This window comes from Polyodon spathula, chromosome 16, assembly GCF_017654505.1.
Source record: "Polyodon spathula isolate WHYD16114869_AA chromosome 16, ASM1765450v1, whole genome shotgun sequence".
Lineage (NCBI taxonomy): Eukaryota > Metazoa > Chordata > Actinopteri > Acipenseriformes > Polyodontidae > Polyodon > Polyodon spathula.
Genome location: NC_054549.1, coordinates 37,831,333 through 37,852,114, shown reverse-complemented (window position 1 = coordinate 37,852,114; position 20,782 = coordinate 37,831,333). Strand labels below are relative to the sequence as shown.

The window sequence follows — 20,782 nt, the reverse complement described above, 5'->3', positions numbered from 1 at the left end:
GTATTTCGAGCTGGTTATCAAGGATCACAGTTCAGACTGTGTTTGCGATGCAAAAGGCAATGCAGAAGGGCTTCTGGAGTAATTCAGCAGCATTAACAAGGGGAAGCTTCATGAAGTGGTCAGAACTGCTTTCATCGCTTCCCTTCCTGCACTGCCCGCAGAACTTGAACTTGACCGTCGATCGTGTGTGTGTGTGTGTGTGTGTGTGTGTGTGTGTGTGGGGGGGGGGGGGAGGGTAGTGTACTTACTCCTCCAGGTTTAACTTTCAAACAAGTGTCCCAGGGGTTCCAGGGAGTTGGGGTATGTTTGTAAAACTTTACTTTTTTTTATTTTACAGAGTGCGAGGCAGTGCCACTCACACATTTCAAGGGACGCACCGTTTCCTTCCTGGAACATACTCCTCTATACAGTATATATACCCTTAGAAAAGTTTACCAGCCAGACTGCATGCTCACTGGGCAGGTTCCCTATTGCTATACTCTTTATTTACTGTGGCTTATTAGGGTTTGCTTTACAATACCCCTCTTGGTGTTCACAGTGCTAACGTATGCTTTATTACACACTTTCCTGTGCTTTTACTGTGGGAACCACTTATGGGGAGGGTACATAATAACACTTTGATTGAGGCACGTGTCTGTATAGACATCATCTTTTAATAAATCAACAAATGAAATGATTGCATTTAACAGAGACGCCACGCACGCACGCACGCACGCACGCATGCACGCACGCTTATAGCACTGGAATGCCCAGTATTTTCTACAAACAGGTTTCATTTCCAGTTCAAAAGTAATTGGTGCTCAGAAGGGAATCACTTCTTGAAAGAGCGTTTAATGGTCTCCACAGAGCACATGTAGAAGCTGCTCATGTTCTTCTATGGTGCTGTTTTGTCATTTCCACTGCTCCCGGGTGCAGCTGAAAGTTTGTTTGTTGCTTGCTTGTCCTGCAGCGTCTTTTTTTCTTTCCTTTTTCTTTCTCAACATTATAAAAAGCTGCCACGAAACACGACACCCCCTCCCCCGCTGTCTGTGAAAACAGAACAGCGATCGTGACGGCTTTCACTAAGCAAGCTGCAAAGACGTTTCCTGATGGCTCCTTGCAGCTGGAGCGGGTTATGAGGTAGAATATTCAAATCAAAAAGCTGAACAGCAAATAGGACTTGAATGAAAGGACATTATTGAAATTTCCAAGCCAATGGCGCCAGTTGCCAGGAGCCTGCCTTAAAAGACACTACAGGGCTTTCTGAAACTATCCTGAGTGGGTTAAGTTTTTTGTTTTGGTGCTGTAATCATACACAGGAAATGACAGATAGCCAGTCAGTCATACACCCGGCAAAACAGAAACAAACACAACGAAAAGGGCTCAGCATTCCTAACGTGTTGCTGTCTCTCTCTGCAGAACCAGTCGGGTGACTGCAAAACTTAGCAGGAAACAACAGGATGAAGCAATATCTAATTCCAGAGTGCCGTGAGCAAAGGGGCATTGTACTATAAATAGCGTGCCCACTCGATATTTCCTCATTCCACAACAGTGACACAGCACAGTCCTGTAGGAAGGCCCTTTACTAATTGAAAAGCAAGAGAGCGCCTTTGCTTTCCAGGTTCTCTGGATTTCAATCAGTCAGTTGAAGTGGCAGTGCGTGTGGGATAAAGGTTACAAATCAGACGGGATCATTAAAAGTGCCCGAGTCGCTCTGTAGAATAACTGTGTCTCGGCTTTAACCCTTGCTTTACCCAGGATTTGCTTATCACAGGAGAGTCGGAGCGAGTAAATACTTTATACCTTACATACTCCTTAAAGCTTGTCTTGTGAGATGTGGGATTGCGGACGTGATCCTTCCTCATTCCTTCACACTTTCTTTAGATGACGTCCTTGCTATTTTGCAGGTGGGGTTGCAGATCAAACTTGTAAAAGTATTTTGGTGACGCTGGTCTTCCTGCTTTAAATACCCGTGCGTTTCTCCCCGATCACCGCGTCTCCTCTCTGGATTAGCAGCTTGTCTGACTTATCAAATTCGGGCTCCTCGGTCAAGCCAGCCCTCTCTGCCTCCAGCAGCTGGCACAGCCTCGCCCTCTCCACCAGCCTCCTGCCTGCCTCGGAGTGCTGCACCCCAGCGATGCCCAGCCTGAGCCAGCAAGCCCGGGTATCCCCTCTGTGCAGCTCCTGCAGCAGCCCGCCTCCCTGCCTGGGCAGCTTGAACCTGGGCACCCCCTTGAAGGAGTCCGGGATGTCCCGTTTAGAGCCATCGAAATACACCAAGGTGTAGCCCCCCGCTCGTCCGCTTTCCACGTCGCTGTGGAGACAGGCCAGGGCGGCCTGGAAGATTCCGTGGGGGTCCGCCTGTGTTTTCGGGGCCATATTTCTCAGGAGGTCAGCTGGCTGTTGCTTACCTCTCTTCCAGCTCTCGTACAGCTCCTTGCCCCCTCTGCTCCACAGCAGCAGCACTCTCCCCTCCTCCCTCCACACTGCCTCTCTCTGGCTGTACAGCCACGGCACCGGCCCCAGGCCCCCCAGCCCTGAGCTGTCCCACAGGTCCAGATGCACCTCGCAGCACAGCTCCCCCTGCAGGAGGGAGGCCAGAGCGCACACCAGGGACACATGCTCCTCCGAGTCTGCAGTGTAGAGCAGCAGCACAGGCGTGCGCGTCCACAGGGAGCCTGCAGGGGGTGACAGAGAGGCACAGTTTAACAAGAGGAAGCACAGCAAGCAAAACCGTTTCATTAAAAGGTTGCTTTTTTTCCCCAAACCACATACTTATATAAAATCGGCAGATAATGTTCCCAATTGTAAAAGCTTTAACCAGCTAGATTATTTGAGGGCTAAGAATGACAAATCTGCAAAAAAAAAAAAAAATTCCAGAGTAAATAGGCAGCTGTTGGTTTAGACGGACGTGAGTTATTTGAAGACTATTTTTGTGACCGATTGAAATTTTGGGGGGGTTGAATAATATTTAATCGTTGTTTTATGATGTTTGAAAAGGAAAAAAAAAACAAACGTGTTTTGCAAAGTTCCGAAATGTGTTAATATTTATTGAAAGGTGCCAGTAGGAACCTCCACACTATCAAATTCAGTGACTCTGTTTGGGACGTTTTCCACAAGGAAGACATCTCTCTCCTCACACACTCCACACAACCTGAAGACAGCCCTTCATTAAAAATAAGAGCAGGCTGGTTTTCATATGGCAGGCTGGAGAAGGCTGGAAGCAGCCAATGAAACCCTGTGTCCTGCCCCCCCCCCCCCGACACCCTTACCTGACAGAACTCTCTGGGTGAAACGGTAACCAAAGAAGACGAGCATCGCCGTGGAAACTGCTACAATCAGCATCGCTGTGGCAACCAGGCCCAGTCTACCATAGGCATCTGAGGATCAGAGTCAGAGGGTAAGAATCTAGAGATCTGATTTTCTGAAACAACTCTTTGCATTGTCATGCCATTCTCTTTCATTGGGTTCCCTCTGGAGAACAAAAACCAGCCCTGCTGGTGTCCGCATTGAGCTCACCGGGTGCCTGGCCAGTAGGGGGCGCTGTAGTGCGATGAGGAGAGACCTCTGAATCAGGGCGACATCCTCATGAATAAAGACTCGCTACAGACACTCCTTTCCAATACAATTCAGTATTTTATTAAAAATAAATAAAGAAACTCCTGTAAAGTTTCATTTAACAGAGAACGCCTCAGTTCTATATCCATCCTCACTGGGTGGTTCAATCCCCAGGAGCCGGTTTTTCAAGACTCTGCTGATCAGATTTCCGTGTTTGATCTGGATTATCTTGTGCAATTGGGTTTTTCAAAACATCAAAACACTGTTGCAGCAGCAAAGGTCATTCAAAAATGATCTAGACAAGATTACTGTGATCCGGATTTCTTTCTGGTAATCCAAACACATTTTTAGTCACGATTAAATGTTGCTGTTGGGTTTTTCAGAATTTAAAAGAGGAGATTGCTTTGATCCAAAATACCAGGATTATTGTAATCCCCCATCTGACATGCTGGACCCCCAGCCGATGAGGAAGACGATGAAGATGTCTATAAACACAGATCCTTTTTTCAAAAGTTTTATTTTTATTCAATTTAGATTTCGTTATTTAATTTCTGCCAAGTAGGCATAAATAAAATACCCATTATTTGCATGCGTTATATCTGCACTAACATTAAAAGTGATTTAGAATTTCTTAAAAATAATACAAAACAAAATAACTAAACTTGGGTATTAATCATTATTACCACAATCTTATTTATTTTGTTAAATCAGGTTATATCATAAATAATGCCTCAAATAAATAAATAAATAAATAAATAACTAGCCTATTCAAAACCCTGGGTTTCATAATCGTGATTATTTGTGATCTGGATAAATGTAATCCAGCCGTGACATTTTCTGAAAAACTGGATCAAAATGATCCAGATAAAAGTAATCTCGATCACTAAATACAGGATTACAAATCCGGATCACTTTGATCCAGATTAAAAGTTTTGAAAGACCGCTCCCTGGATTGTTCACAGCTGGTACAGTAACCCCACTGCAACTAGCTGTAGGAATGACCCTGAACCAACACATTATTATGGGATTGAGTAGAGTGATGAAGGCAGCCCTGTACTCACACTCAGGACAAATCAACCTCTTCCCAAAGTATCGAGAGTCCGAACGCCAAACCTGCAGCCAAAAACAGAGAGGGGAGAATTCAGTGCTATCAGAGCAAACCAACTCTGCTATGCCATCAAGAAGAGCTACTGCACATCAAGCTGCAACACATGTAACTACACACAGCCCAGTGCAGTGCACCTCTTCACTAGACTGCTATCATGAACAGAATGAAGTTTGAAGCGGATGAGACTTTCCTTTTTGTATTTGCATAGATTGCTGAAGTCCGACTCTTTAGAGTTCAGGTTGTGCTCCCTAACTGCCCCCCAGCCTCTACGCTTGTTCCCCTGCACCCCTGCACCCTCCCCCCCCCTTCTCACCTGCACACACCGCCCCAGTGCGCGGGTTCCAAGGATCATGTGGAGCTCCTTCTCACTGGAACCAGTCGGCTGCAATAAGAAACCAAACACACAAAAAAAAAAAAAATGACATTACAATATAGAAATATATTTACGTACTGTGCACGCCTCCCAGTCCGTTCCAGTCCCCCCAGTCCTCTTACCCGTGTGATGGTGTGCACTGGTAGTTGTGGATCGCAGCCCGCCCCCTCTCTCTCGGGGCTGCACAGCACGGCACTGAAGGATGCTGGGATAGTGGTGGTGATGTGCAGGTGTATTCTCAGGAACTCTGGATCCACCTCCACACTCCACTCTGTCTCTACACGGGATGGGGACTCAATCAATCAATCAGAGTGACAGCTGGGTCTAGTGCCCCTTATTCACATTTCACAGTAAAACAGCATTCCAGCGAGAGTCTAGGAGCGCGGTCTGGAAGTCAATAATCAGAAGTAGAGAGGGTTACAGTAATGTTAAGATGAGGTCAATGGGAACGACCGTCTCAGATACAGTAGTGAATTATATACATGATGTCGTTCAGCACCAAGCTCACCTGCTTCACTGGGACACTCCACATGGTTGCTGTTGCCGTAGGAGAGCTGGAGGAGGAAACAAGCTGAAGTTACCAGGCTAGCTGAGACTGGGTTTCTTCAGCACAGCTGCTTTCACTGTCTCACAGGGGCAAAGCACTGCTTGGCTTTTTTGTTTTGTTTTATAAACCAAAAACATTTCAATTTCAGTCGTGTGATTTGATACAAGCAAGATTTGTGTAATGTTCAATACAATATTTTCAAAAAGGTGGAGGAGAAAGAGAAAGAGGTCTGGTACCTTGAAACAGAGTCGTGGGTGTCTGTCTACACCGGAGACACTGAACACCTGCACAGGAAAGAGCAAACCGCGTCAGAACCAGAGTGGAAACACTGACAAATGACACCCGAGGGCTTCTGGGACTTTGCCTCATCCACTCACCGAGTCTCGTTCCTCTATTGAAGAGTTGGCTATCTCCTGACACGGCGCCAGTGCAGTGCCCTGAGTCCGCCAGCAGAGGGAGGCAGAGAGCTGGATGGGACAGGGGTGACTGAACTCCAGACTCATCACACCGCTGGGCTCCGAGCCGTGGTGGCGAAACGTACTGGAGCGCCAGAGGTCATCGTCACCTGATGGAAGGAGACGGGTAGAACACGCTGATAAATTCGACAAGCAGCCACAGCAGCACTTTATAGAAAGCACTGTCCTGTACACAGAAACTGAAGTTAGATGAAAAAATACAGATTTGTACACAGTGGAGCAGGAACATCCAAGTCAATACCACCGTCATGCAACTTTGAAAGCCAATAGCCAAATAAAATTTTTTAAAAATTAAATTAAAAAAATGAAAGGATAATTCTCTACATTTTTTTCAAATATTTAATTTCGGTTTGGTACCATGTCGTTTGTGTTCTGTATGTTTTTTTTGGTTTTGCTTAGAGCAGTACATGCATACTCACTTTACCAGCTGCAAAACATGCGGGGAAGCATATCAATGCTGCACAATGCTTCACCTAGGGGGTCCACCTCACTTTAAAATTGGTTTTTAGACATTTACTTTTTTCTTTTCTTTATTTCAGAATATTTAGAGTGAGGGACAGCGCGGTGAGCAAGCTCCAGCACAGACAAATCATTTTACAATATAAAGCAACTCTCAGCCAATCAGAATGCTAGCTTATAGAACATTCCAGTACATCACATTCGCCAACTGGCAAAAATTCTTAGGACTAAAAATAATCTAAAACATGATTTCACGTGATTTGTCTCTGTTTATATTTTGAAATCCTTACAGGTATGGGGGGAGTCTTTGAACGGACAGACTGTTCTTCGCCAGCTATCGCGATGAAGATAATACACCTGCCGAGAGAGAGAGAGAGAGAGAGAGAGAGAGAGAGAGAGAGAGAGAGAGACACTCAGTAATGCACACAGACCCTCGCCGTGTACCTGCAGGATGTAATGCAGCCAGTGGAATGAATTGCTTTCCATTTACCTCGATGCAGAGACAAGGAACCAGGAAGGGGATGCTGAGGGTGGCATTCAGAGACTGCGAGGTGTTGATCTGAATACAAAATAGAACAAATGAAAGTGATACAGCCTGATAGGGAAGTGATTCCAGCAGCAACTTCAACAAACCATCCTGACATGACAGGTGACAACAATGTGACTACAGTTACACAGACACACTGACTGAAACACACACTGACTGACCAGCACACAATCTCAAACACACACACACAATAGGAGCTAAAAAAAAATTAAAAAGGTGCGAACCGGCGACCCAGCGCACCACAGACAAGCGTCTGAACTGCAATGAGAAAGAAGAGCCGGGCTCGTCTGCATTCGTGATCTTAGAGCTTTTAACCTTGTTATGCTTGCTTTCTCTCCCTGCAGTGTATCACACAGCACTGCCTGTCACGCTTGCTTTCTCTCCCTGCAGTGTATCACACAGCACTGCCTGTCACGCTTGCTTTCTCTCCCTGCAGTGTATCACACAGCACTGCCTGTCACGCTTGCTTTCTCTCCCTGCAGTGTATCACACAGGACTGCCTGTCACGCTAGCTTTCTCTCCCTGCAGTGTATCACACAGCACTGCCTGTCACGCTTGCTTTCTCTCCCTGCAGTGTATCACACAGCACTGCCTGTCACGCTTGCTTTCTCTCCCTGCAGTGTATCACACAGCACTGCCTGTATCAGCACTGCCTCAGCTTTCTCTCCCTGCAGTGTATCACACAGCACTGCCTGTCACGCTTGCTTTCTCTCCCTGCAGTGTATCACACAGCACTGCCTGTCACGCTTGCTTTCTCTCCCTGCAGTGTATCACACAGCACTGCCTGTCACACTAGCTTTCTCACCCTGGCAGTGACCGGTGAAGGCAGGTCGTCACACACAAACAGCTGCCGATAGCAGAGCCTCACTTTCACCTCGGGACCCGGGAACACAGACACAGTGACAGCCTTCCTCCCTCTGTCCAGCGAGTAACTGAACACTGGCCCTGAGCGAGAGAGAGCACGAGGGGCAAGAACGTCTATTAGAAACTGCAGAACTCCCATCCACCAATCAGAATACTCCACTAAGGGCACTCCCTGTAAAAAGGTCTCCCACAGTAAAAGCACAGTAAATTGTAATAAAGCACAGAGACATGATCAACTACCAGACACTAGCGCCCTCTGATCAGGGTTCCTGTGGGTTTTTGACCCCCCTCTCCCAGTCTCTGTCTGGCTCTGCAGGGGAGCGCAGTCCAGTCCCATACCTCTCCTGTGGTCCTCCACAGTGTAGATCCTTTTCAGCTGCAGCCTCTGTCTCTGAGGTATGGTCTTGAGGAACACCGCCACTTTGTGGCCTCCGTCAGACTCGAAGCAATCATAGGTGAGCTCCCACTGAGAGACAATGGGGGGGGGGGGTGAAGAGATTATTCAAATCGAGCTCTCCGCACAAATCAAGTGCTGGCAAGCAGGTGTTCAAAGTGAAACAAGTGAGGAAACAGCTGCTGGGGTTTGTTATGATCGCTGCTTTTCTGAGACTGTGGAGAACAGCGGCCCACACAAACCCTGGCAGCTGCTTCTTCACTTGGAATGGTAAACTAGGCTGACCGATCCGAACAATCTCTAATCCTGCTGTCACCTGGCTGGGAGCTGCTGTTATCTTGTCTGGAGAATCCTAAATGCCAGGACATCATGCTATGTAAATCATGCGACAATACAGCAGTGTTAGCTCTGCTAGCTCCACTAACTCCACACAGACAGAACACAGCTTGTTATTACCGTGCCCGGGGGGCTGGTCGAGTTCTCTCTGTGGAGGATCGCCATCTTGTGGCCGCTGGAGAAATGATCGTACACCAGGTCCCACTGTGAGAGAGAGAGAGAGAGAGAGAGAGAGAGAGAGAGAGAGAGAGAGAGAGAGAGAGAGAGAGAGAGAGAGAGAGAGAGAACACCGTTACAGCCACTCTGGTCACATGACCAAGCCAGCCCTGCAGGAGTCTCCTTGAGCTCACCGGACACCATGAGGTCTTGATTTGACCTCCCTAACTCCCAGAAGACTCTCAACGTGGCACAGCCAGGCTCCCCTGCCTACATGAAGCCTTTACCATACGGGCCCCTTGGGCATCTACCTGCAGTCTACGGTGACGGCTGTTAGCCTGGCCACGCCCCCCCCTGCGCAGCACCCTCAGCGCTCTCTGGTGGTTACTCTTCAATTCCAGCAAGTGAAGGTGGAGTTCATGGAGCCTAAGAACAACTGAGGAGAGGGGGAGAGAGAGAGAGGGACGGAGAGAGAGGAAGGAGGAGAGGGGGAGAGAGAGAGAGAGAGAGAGGGTGGAGGGAGGAGGGAGAGGGAGAGGAGGAGAACAGGAGAGAGAGGAGGAGGGGAGAGAGGGAGGGAGAGAGTGAATGGGAGATAGGAGGAGGGGGAGAGGGAGATAGAGGGGGAGAGAGAAGGAGGTAGAGGGGGAGAGAGAGTGAGGCAGACGGGGAGTGAGAGGGAGAGAGCGAGAAACCAGTAAATACAGGTTTGTCGAAAACAAGTGCTCAAGTGAACGCTAACGAACAAACCAAAACTAAACCACATCTAACTGCAAAACAACACTTGAAACCAAACATTGTGTGTGCTGACAGACACCTGGCCCCGACACACAGCTCCAGTCAAACCTGTGAATCCTCGCTGTCTACACAGTCTCCTCCTTGTATGAACTCAGTGTGGGTGACAGGTAAGCCAAACCTGCCCGTCTAATCGAAACTACAGCATCTATAACAATGAATACTTACCCCTGGTGTCCAGTCGAACCCGGGTCCTCACACACGCAGTGCACGGCTGGTCAGGGTGGCAGAGCTGCACGGTGGACAGGGAAAGTTCTGGGGTCCGGACTATCCCGGTCCGATTGGGCTGAACCAGAGAGTTTCCTAAGAAACAACAGACTGGCTTCAGAAGGGAGGAGTCTCAGCATGCAGAGTGGACCCTGTCTGTGAACCCTGCCTACCCAAGTGCCCTGCCCCATACTGGGAACGAAATCATCGGAGTGCACTTCCCTATAATGAGCACACCAGCTACCCTACGAGGTTACCCACAGTAACAGCACAGCATGGTATAGGATAGGGAAGCATTGCAAAGAACAGCGAGGAACGGTAAAGCACACCAATAAACAATGCAAGCCAGGGTAAACTATGGGGTAAAACTACAAACATAGCGTGCAGAAATACCCTGGTAAATGTCTAGAAAGATTTGCATGATGTCCACACCCTCCCCACCCTATAAGGAAGTGTACAGTGTTGTTCTTTCATGCCCCCCTAGCTATACTACAATTCTACTTTCCCACACCCTAACCCATTTTTCAGCAATTTAAAAAAAATATCATAAAAAAATGACTCACCATATATTCCAGGGCTCTGTTGAGAGAGAGAGAGAGAGAGAGAGAGAGAGAGAGAGAGAGAGAGAGAGAGAGAGAGAGAGAGAGAGAGAGAGAGAGGAGAGGCAGTTGTTAGTAGAGGTGACGAGTTGACAGTACAGATTGACAGGCTGTAATCCCTGGCATGTGGAATATATCACTCATCTTGCAGAGGAACACATTCGCAAGGATATTAAATACCAGCCTGGATGTCTGTCAGTGTTACAGCCTGTAGCTGCATGTTGCGATTCACACAAAGAGCAGGAAAGAGTTTATTGTGCACAAGTGGGGCTCTGTGATTCACAGAGGTGATTCCACATGGAAAACTGTGAGTCACCGTCACCGACAGGGAGGGGGGGTGTGGGTGCTAAAAACAACCATACATGGAAAATAAATACTTCTAGTATTCATACTGCACCACAGGGTTCCATATAGCAAGTACTGTAAATGACGTGTACATTAGTTAATTACCCCTAAAGCTGATTCTGTAACCAGGAGCAGAGAACACAGGTGGAAATGAAGTGCAGATAGAACAGATGGGAGGAGACTCTTCCTCACACAGAGTGCTGAGGGGATGGAATGGGTTTCCTAGTCATGTTGTTGAAGGAGACTCTTCTTCACACAGAGAGTGGTGAGGGGATGGAATGGGTTTCCTAGTCATGTTGTTGAAGGAGACTCTTCTTCACACAGAGAGTGGTGAGGGGATGGAATGGGTTACCTAGTCATGTTGTTGAAGGAGACTCTTCTTCACACAGAGAGTGGTGAGGGGATGGAATGGGTTACCTAGTCATGTTGTTGAAGGAGACTCTTCTTCACACAGAGAGTGGTGAGGGGATGGAATGGGTTTCCTAGTCATGTTGTTGAAGGAGACTCTTCTTCACACAGAGAGTGGTGAGGGGATGGAATGGGTTACCTAGTCATGTTGTTGAAGGAGACTCTTCTTCACACAGAGAGTGGTGAGGGGATGGAATGGGTTTCCTAGTCATGTTGTTGAAGGAGACTCTTCTTCACACAGAGAGTGGTGAGGGGATGGAATGGGTTACCTAGTCATGTTGTTGAAGGAGACTCTTCTTCACACAGAGAGTGCTGAGGGGATGGAATGGGTTACCTAGTCATGTTGTTGAAGGAGACTCTTCTTCACACAGAGAGTGGTGAGGGGATGGAATGGGTTACCTAGTCATGTTGTTGAAGGAGACTCTTCTTCACACAGAGAGTGGTGAGGGGATGGAATGGGTTACCTAGTCATGTTGTTGAAGGAGACTCTTCTTCACACAGAGAGTGGTGAGGGGATGGAATGGGTTACCTAGTCATGTTGTTGAAGGAGACTCTTCTTCACACAGAGAGTGGTGAGGGGATGGAATGGGTTACCTAGTCATGTTGTTGAAGGAGACTCTTCTTCACACAGAGAGTGGTGAGGGGATGGAATGGGTTACCTAGTCATGTTGCTGAAGGAGACTCTTCTTCACACAGAGAGTGGTGAGGGGATGGAATGGGTTACCTAGTCATGTTGTTGAAGGAGACTCTTCTTCACACAGAGAGTGGTGAGGGGATGGAATGGGTTACCTAGTCATGTTGTTGAAGGAGACTCTTCTTCACACAGAGAGTGGTGAGGGGATGGAATGGGTTACCTAGTCATGTTGTTGAAGGAGACTCTTCTTCACACAGAGAGTGGTGAGGGGATGGAATGGGTTACCTAGTCATGTTGCTGAAGGAGACTCTTCTTCACACAGAGAGTGGTGAGGGGATGGAATGGGTTACCTAGTCATGTTGTTGAAGGAGACTCTTCTTCACACAGAGAGTGGTGAGGGGATGGAATGGGTTACCTAGTCATGTTGTTGAAGGAGACTCTTCTTCACACAGAGAGTGGTGAGGGGATGGAATGGGTTACCTAGTCATGTTGCTGAAGGAGACTCTTCTTCACACAGAGAGTGGTGAGGGGATGGAATGGGTTACCTAGTCATGTTGTTGAAGGAGACTCTTCTTCACACAGAGAGTGCTGAGGGGATGGAATGGGTTACCTAGTCATGTTGATGATGGAGACTCTTCTTCACACAGAGAGTGGTGAGGGGATGGAATGGGTTACCTAGTCATGTTGTTGAAGGAGACTCTTCCTCACACAGAGAGTGCTGAGGGGATGGATTGGGTCACCTAGTCATGTTGCTGAGGAGAATCACACAGAGAGTGGTGAGGGGATGGAATGGGAGATCAATCAGCTACTAGGAACCGAACAAGCACTTAGAGGTCAAACGATCTCCTCTCATTTCTAACTTTTCTTATGTTCTCATATAAAACGAGTCTTGTATAGAAGTTTATGTAACCTATGTAACAGGGGCGGAGGCTTGGTGCAAACCTACGACACAGGTCTTAGCACCTGTGTCAGCGTATCAGGCTGGAGCCTATTGAAGAGCTCTCTCCTGAAAACAACAAAACAGTATTCACAAACACTGTGCTCCTCTCATCTTCACTGCACTCCTCTCATCTTCACTGTGCTCCTCTCATCTTCACTGCGACTCCTCTCATCTTCACTGGCGCTCCTCTCATCTTCACTCTGCTCCTCTTATCTTCACTCTGCTCCTCTCATCTTCACTGCACTCCTGGGGTTACCTATAATTTACAACACTTCCTGCAGGAGATCATCAAGGAAGCGAACCACCACTTAGAGGTCAAACGACTCCTCCTCATTTCTGCACAGTCATATAACGACCCTCTCATCTTCAGCTACTAGGCTCCTCTCACTTCTGCTCCTCTCATCTTCACTTTGCTCCTCTCATCTTCACTGTGCTCCTCTCATCTTCACTGCACTCCTCTCATCTTCACTGCTCCTCTCATCTTCACTGTGCTCCTCTCATCTTCACTGCGCTCCTCTCATCTTCACTCTGCTCCTCTCATCTTCACTGCGCTCCTCTCATCTTCACTGTGCTCCTCTCATCTTCACTGTGCTCCTCTCATCTTCACTCTGCTCCTCTCATCTTCACTGCTCCTCTCATCTTCACCGTGCTCTCTCACTTCTGCTCCTCTCATCTTCACTGCGCTCCTCTCATCTTCACTCTGCTCCTCTCATCTTCACTCTGCTCCTCTCATCTTCACTCTGCTCCTCTCATCTTCACTGCGCTCCTCTCATCTTCACTCTGCTCCTCTCATCTTCACTGCGCTCCTCTCATCTTCACTGCGCTCCTCTCATCTTCACTCTGCTCCTCTCATCTTCACTGCGCTCCTCTCATCTTCACTCTGCTCCTCTCATCTTCACTGCGCTCCTCTCATCTTCACTGCGCTCCTCTCATCTTCACTGCGCTCCTCTCATCTTCACTGCGCTCCTCTCATCTTCACTGCGCTCCTCTCATCTTCACTGCGCTCCTCTCATCTTCACTCTGCTCCTCTCATCTTCACTCTGCTCCTCTCATCTTCACTGCGCTCCTCTCATCTTCACTGCGCTCCTCTCATCTTCACTCTGCTCCTCTCATCTTCACTGCGCTCCTCTCATCTTCACTGCGCTCCTCTCATCTTCACTCTGCTCCTCTCATCTTCACTCTGCTCCTCTCATCTTCACTGCGCTCCTCTCATCTTCACTGCGCTCCTCTCATCTTCACTGCGCTCCTCTCATCTTCACTCTGCTCCTCTCATCTTCACTGCGCTCCTCTCATCTTCACTGCGCTCCTCTCATCTTCACTGCGCTCCTCTCATCTTCACTCTGCTCCTCTCATCTCACTTCACTCTGCTCCTCTCATCTTCACTGCGCTCCTCTCATCTTCACTCTGCTCCTCTCATCTTCACTCTGCTCCTCTCATCTTCACTGCGCTCCTCTCATCTTCACTGCGCTCCTCTCATCTTCACTGCGCTCCTCTCATCTTCACTCTGCTCCTCTCATCTTCACTGCGCTCCTCTCATCTTCACTCTGCTCCTCTCATCTTCACTGCGCTCCTCTCATCTTCACTCTGCTCCTCTCATCTTCACTCTGCTCCTCTCATCTTCACTGCGCTCCTCTCATCTTCACTCTGCTCCTCTCATCTTCACTCTGCTCCTCTCATCTTCACTCTGCTCCTCTCATCTTCACTCTGCTCCTCTCATCTTCACTCTGCTCCTCTCATCTTCACTGCACTCCTCTCATCTTCACTGCGCTCCTCTCATCTTCACTGCGCTCCTCTCATCTTCACTCTGCTCCTCTCATCTTCACTCTGCTCCTCTCATCTTCACTGCGCTCCTCTCATCTTCACTCTGCTCCTCTCATCTTCACTCTGCTCCTCTCATCTTCACTGCGCTCCTCTCATCTTCACTCTGCTCCTCTCATCTTCACTCTGCTCCTCTCATCTTCACTCTGCTCCTCTCATCTTCACTGCGCTCCTCTCATCTTCACTGCGCTCCTCTCATCTTCACTCTGCTCCTCTCATCTTCACTGCGCTCCTCTCATCTTCACTGCGCTCCTCTTATCTTCACTGCACTCCTCTCACCTTCACTGCGCTCCTCTCATATTCACTCTGCTCCTCTCATCTTCATCTCCTCTCTTCACTGTGCTCCTCTAATATTCATTGTCTTTAATGAAATACAGACTTGCTCTACAATACATCAATGACAGTATGAAACAGTTTGCTGAATCTGGGTTACTGAAACCTCATTTAATTAATCAAACCCAGATCTGTAAAAGCAGCTTGCAGCGAGGAACACACACAGCTACAGGACCCCCAACACACACACACACACACACACGTTTCAGGAATATTAAAATGTATTTTATTCATAAAAAGAGACTCCTGAGTTAAGCTTTGTGAATGGAGCCTTTAGCTTCAGACTGAAACCTACAGCAACAGAACTCCCCAGTACCACTGAAATAACTACCAATGCAATAACATATGAATACTCACCATGCTACTGTAATCACAATGGTGATAATAACTATTATAGGCTAGCTCAGTTCGTGAGGCTGCTTTCCCAGCTCTTGCACTCAATTACAGGGGAGTGGGCATGGAGGTTCTGACTGGCTATTTGTTTGATGAAACCCCAGCATGGGGAATTACAGACTGCACTCCTTCCATTACAGTCCACAGTTTCAGGGTAATTTGGCAGTTTATAATATTCTTACAAATCAGCGGGTAATTGCCATGGTTATTTTTTTTATATAAACCCCATTGGTCTTTGCACTTCACTTGCACGACGTGTTGCAGCTGTTTAAGTGAACTCAGTGGGTTAGGGGAAGTTGCAACGCCACGACTTGCACATTGCATTATATCCTGTAGCACAGCAGAGAATGGAAACATGGGGCACATCTTCAAAGAGTTTCCGACACTCTAATAAGCTGCTTTTTTTTTAAGAGCTGAAACGCCTGTTCATTTTAAAAAAATTGAACCGAACAGCCTAGTTACATATTTCAAATGCCTTTTAGAACATTAATGGGATTATTGTCTCCTTTCAAAAAATGGGAGTTTACTTCATTCGTTAACGCTTTGAAAATACGACCCACATCACGTCACAACCCCACAGGCACTGACCCCAGGAGATCAGGGCTCTCAGTTCTGATTTTTACCTGCCGTTTTAAATGTATATACGCAGTGCTTACTGAATACATCTTACTGCATTTAACACAGTGCGTTACAATGCATTATATTACACAGCAATGTTAGACCATACGGTGGAAATAAATGGGAAAACATAAAAAAGAAATATATAGTACAGGGAATTCTGTATGTTTTGTATATTTTATATATTGCAATAATACATGACCCTTATTATACTTTGCTATGCTTTATCATTACACTAATACACAGGGGCACTTGAAAAATCCATTGCACAAAAGTTTGAACAATCCCATTAAAACACCAGCACTGTAAGTTACATTAAAGACATCCAAGCTAGCAGACCACAGCAGAGGCAACACAAAGAACGTGGAAGAGAGCAGACGCTGCGCAATGCGGAGAGCTCCCGATACTGAAGCACTAGTCTAACCAGCACTGTATGTTACAGTAAAGACACACAAGCTAGCAGAACACAGGTGGTCTAACGTAAAAGGTGGTCATAATTAAAAAATACTAGTACAGCACAAATAATAAAGACAATAAGAAAAATAAGAAGAACGACAAGGCTGTACTCACGAAGCTGACACTGTGACCCCGGATCACCTCTCGTTCTGCTGCCCGAGTTCGAGGGCAGGAGAGTGCGAACAGGCAGAGGAGCTGCACCGCACCTGTCCGGGCAGCTAGCACCGCACCTGTCCGGGCAGCTAGCACCGCACCTGTCCACGCAGCTAGCACCGCACCTGTCCACGCAGCTAGCACCGCACCTGTCCGGGCAGCTAGCGCCGCACCTGTCCGGGCAGCTAGCGCCGCACCTGTCCGGGCAGCTAGCGCCACACCTGTCCACGCAGCTAGCACCGCACCTGTCCGGGCAGCTAGCGCCGCTAGCTGTCCGGGCACCGCACCTGTCCGGGCAGCTAGCGCCGCACCTGTCCAGGCAGCTAGCACCGCACCTGTCCGGGCAGCTAGCGCCGCACCTGTCCGGGCAGCTAGCGCCACACCTGTCCGGGCAGCTAGCGCCACACCTGTCCGTTGCTGCATCGCTGAGCCGGCATTCAACAGGAAATGCACTCCCAGACCGACACGATCATCCTCGCTGTCATTTTCATTATTATATAAACACGAGAATAACAAAACACAATAAATAAAACGCCAGACAAACCAATGGGAGCGTGCTTATAGAAAATAAAAACGCTACAGAAACACGGTGTTGGTGAGTTTAATTCACATGCGAGAGTTTTCTCTTGTCATACAGTATTCGTTCGCGTTCATTTTTTGTAAATAGCAAAGTGTAAATTAATGTCTGATCTTTCGTAACTCTCCAGTAAGTGATCAGCGCCTCTGTTGTGACTCGCCCTTTTTCGTCTTGTAACGCGCAGTGACGGAGAAGGGAACGAAGCTCCACCTTCTCCTCTCCTGCCTGAGGGAGTGATTGAGTTCTGACAACAGGCTGTGAGCCCCTCGCCTGCGCCCTCTCCACAGGCCGGTGACCGACGAGCACAGCGGATACTCGCTATAGTTCCGCGGTTCCCAGCCCCGGTCCTGGGGACCCCCTGTGTGTCTGCTGCTTTCCAATCCAACTGCGCTTTCAGTTACTTAACGAGCCCCTTCCTTGAACTGACCATTCGCTTAATTAGACCCTTTTAACTGTTTTCAAGCTCTTAAACAGTGGCAGAGTTCAGGTTATTTATAAAATGTTACAGCTGGTTATAAGAGCTTGTTTACGCGCTGCTTTCCTATCCAGCTGAAGGACTTCTTGACATGAACGAGTTTTATTTATGATCAATTCCTCACATTTTAATGAACCTGCACGACTTTTTTCTTTTTGATTTTGCACCTCATGGTACACAGCAGTGTTCCTGGTTAATATTATATACACGCGCTTCTTTGCTTATGCAGTACGATAGTGAGATCTGACCCGATTGCAGGGAAGCATGCAGGGAATTTCAGCGACGATGTCTGGCAAATTTCGCCCTCCCCTGTAGTCCTAAATGAGTCACGTGGAGAGTGAACGGAGAAAAAAAAAATTGTGCGTTTTTGTTATTAGTGTTTAATCGTAATGTTGATATTTTTCTGTCTTTTGCTAATTATCATTTATGGATGCTTTACATTACTGTACGTATGATTAAACATATAACCTCTGTACCAAAAAATTTAAAACACACACCCCTATATATAATCCTAATTAAACCGTGAGTGTGTGTGTGTGTGTGTGTGTGTGTGTCAGTGTGTCAGTGTGCCAGTGTGTGTGTGTCAGTGTGTGTGTCAGTGTGTGTGTGTGTCAGTGTGTGTGTGTGTGTGTGTGTGTGTCAGTGTGCCAGTGTGTGTGTGTGTGTCAGTGTGCCAGTGTGTGTGTCAGTGTGTGTGTGTGTGTGTGTGTGTGTGTGTGTGTGTGTGTGTGTGTGTGTGTGTCAGTGTGCCAGTGTGTGTGTCAGTGTGTGTGTGTGTGTGTGTGTGTGTGTGTCAGTGTGCCAGTGTGTGTGTGTGTGTGTGTGCCAGTGTGTGTGTGTGTGTGTGTGTGTGTGTGTCAGTGTGTGTGTGTATGTGTGTGTGTGTGTGTGTGTGTGTGTGTCAGTGTGTGTGTGTGTGTGTGTGTGTGTGTGTGTGTGTGTGTGTGTGTGTGTGTGTGTGTGTGTGTGTGTGTGTGTCAGTGTGTGTGTGTGTGTGTGTGTGTGTGTGTGTGTGTGTGTGTGTGTGTGTGTGTGTGTGTGTGTGTGTGTGTGTGTGTGTGTGTGTGTGTGTGTGTGTCAGTGTGTGTGTGTGTGTGTGTGTCAGTGTGTGTGTGTGTGTGTGTCAGTGTGTGAGTGTGTGTGTCAGTGTGTGTGTGTATGTGTGTGTGTGTGTCAGTGTCAGTGTGCCAGTGTGTGTGTGTGTGTGTGTGTGTCAGTGTGTCAGTGTGTGTGTGTGTGTGTGTGTGTGTGTGTGTCAGTGTGCCAGTGTGCCAGTGTGTGTGCCAGTGTGTGTGTGTGTGCGCTAAGGTAATATGTACGCGTAACTCAGTTATTATTTGTAATATTATATTGAAAAACCCGAACCTAGTTTGAACCCAGTTGAACTCATTTTGTCTCATACAGACACACCGACAGCACGGTTGTTTGGATGCGTGTTAATAACGTGTGTTAATATGCTCTTAAAGAGAGGAGTTTGCAGGACATCGCGAGTAAGTACAGCGCGTTGAGCTGCGTTCATCTCGCTTATGTTAAGACTGCGGTTTGTTACCTTCAATACAGCAGATTGCAGTATGAGTCATGGGTCTAATCGTGGGTTTCAATCAGGCATCTTATCAAAAAAATTATATCTAAAATATATATATATATATATATATATATATATATATATATATATATATATATATAATATTTATATAATTACATGTTTTAATTGCTACATGATACTATGCATTGCAATAATGACACGCTTAAATAGTATATGTAACGTTTTTGGCGTACATTTTATTATGCAATTCAAAATTGTATTAAAAAAAACTAATATTATGTAATTATTTTGAGTTACCTGTAAATGTATGAAACAATGTCTTGTATGTTAATAATGTGCAATATCTATCTATCTACAAAATATATTCACATGCATTAGAAAATATATCTATATAGTGTTAAAACGAAGCCACTGAAAAACACAATAAAACACTAAAAAACCATAATTGTTTTTGGGTTTTTATAATCTTTGTGTTTAAGAATGTGCAATATATATATATATATATATATATATATATATATATATAATATATATATATATATATATATATATATAATAATAATAGTAACATTTGTATCTCGGTTATTCCTTTTAATATTCCTATGTTATCATCAAGGCCATGCTCACCCAGAATAATAAAACATGCAAACATGAACACTGGCCTCCTGGCTTTGTTTTTAGGAGCTCCAGCCGGGCGGTGTTAACGGCAGGTGGGTAAACATGGGGAGGTCTCTGTCTTGCTTCCTAGTGCTTGATTTGAGTGTGAGTGAGAGAGTCAGCCCAGCCCTGGGATACCGTGCAGACTCAGGTACAACAGTGGTCACAGTAATAAAACAAGGGCGGATACTATCAGTATAGGGCTCTGGTACCCCAAGGCATTGCATGACAAGAATAAACCCCTGCTGGCTATGGCAGCACACTGTAAAGTTCCCTTCAGCTGACCTAGCCCCTGTGACCTTGCCTTTGCTGAATGCTGGGCTCTGCCACTAATGGTTTTGCTAGCTGTGGTGTTTTATTGCCTCGCAGTCTGTCTGTCGCGTGTTTCGTAACTAAGCCAGTCACCTACATGGTGTTCTTCATTCTCTGCCTTCAGCAAACACTAACCCGGAGTTCATTAAGAAGCACAAACACAGCCATCCTCACCGTGGCTGTGCTCTTTGGCTGTTGGGATTAGTTGTCCTCTTGTGGTTTTTTGATTGGGTGTTATAGATGGAAGTTATAAATACATAGTATACAGGATATGCTTTTTTTTTTTTTTTTTTTTTTTTTTTTTTTTTTTAACAATGGGCACGTAAGATTATAAATGACAAGAGGAATCTCTCTTCCACGATCGGTTTGCAAGTGTGCTAAAGCACATTTAAAAAAAAAAAAAAAAAAAAAAAAAAACAACAACAAACCAAACCATGGCAAACCAATGTAAACTACAGTTACTGTACATTATAAGCATGGGAAAATAAAGAACTTCACAGCTTCTTTCTATAAAACCATGCGGGGAAACTACATCTTTAACAATCTTCACCTGCATCAGCGGTTTTGACACCAGTTGTGAGATAGGTCATGATTAATGAACTCGTTCCCCGAAGCTGCGATGAGGCTGATTTCCTCTCTGCCCTATCTGTGTCGCCGTATCTACCGCCTCACGTGCAGGCCTGCTGAGATCTGATCTCTCGCAGTGAAGGGGCTCCAGG

General features: G+C 46.7%; 1 protein-coding gene across 2 annotated transcripts; it reads right to left on the bottom strand.

Moving 5' to 3' along the window:
* Positions 1-586: 586 nt before the first annotated feature.
* LOC121329292 (interleukin-17 receptor E-like) lies at positions 587-17,215 on the bottom strand. 2 transcript variants are annotated; one of them, XM_041274831.1, is made up of 18 exons: positions 16,832-17,215; positions 16,458-16,741; positions 10,363-10,378; positions 9,761-9,895; positions 9,109-9,233; positions 8,762-8,845; positions 8,251-8,377; positions 7,853-7,992; positions 6,991-7,059; positions 6,791-6,857; positions 5,943-6,130; positions 5,802-5,849; positions 5,527-5,572; positions 5,141-5,295; positions 4,959-5,027; positions 4,599-4,650; positions 3,252-3,359; positions 587-2,657 (listed from the first exon to the last, which is right to left on the bottom strand). In XM_041274831.1, the coding sequence occupies exons 1-18, from the start codon at positions 16,917-16,919 to the stop codon at positions 1,942-1,944; spliced, it is 2,517 nt and encodes an 838-aa protein (XP_041130765.1). In that variant the 5' UTR covers positions 16,920-17,215; the 3' UTR covers positions 587-1,941. The 2 variants fall into 2 exon arrangements, with proteins under 2 accessions (XP_041130765.1, XP_041130766.1); XM_041274832.1 differs by lacking the exons at positions 16,458-16,741; positions 16,832-17,215 and adding an exon at positions 15,234-15,945 and having other exon boundaries at positions 589-2,657.
* Between the last annotated feature and the right edge of the window lie 3,567 nt (positions 17,216-20,782).

Bases quoted from the DNA above. Each gene is read 5' to 3' on its own strand.
- LOC121329292 (XM_041274831.1), bottom strand. From the start codon at position 16,919: ATGCAGCAACGGACAGGTGTGGCGCTAGCTGCCCGGACAGGTGTGGCG. The intron at 6,858-6,990 runs GTAAATGGAAAG...CTCTCTCGGCAG, and splicing joins TTCCTTGTCTCTGCATCGAG to GTGTATTATCTTCATCGCGA. The intron at 4,651-4,958 runs GTGAGAAGGGGG...TTTTGGCTGCAG, and splicing joins CACTGGGGCGGTGTGTGCAG to GTTTGGCGTTCGGACTCTCG.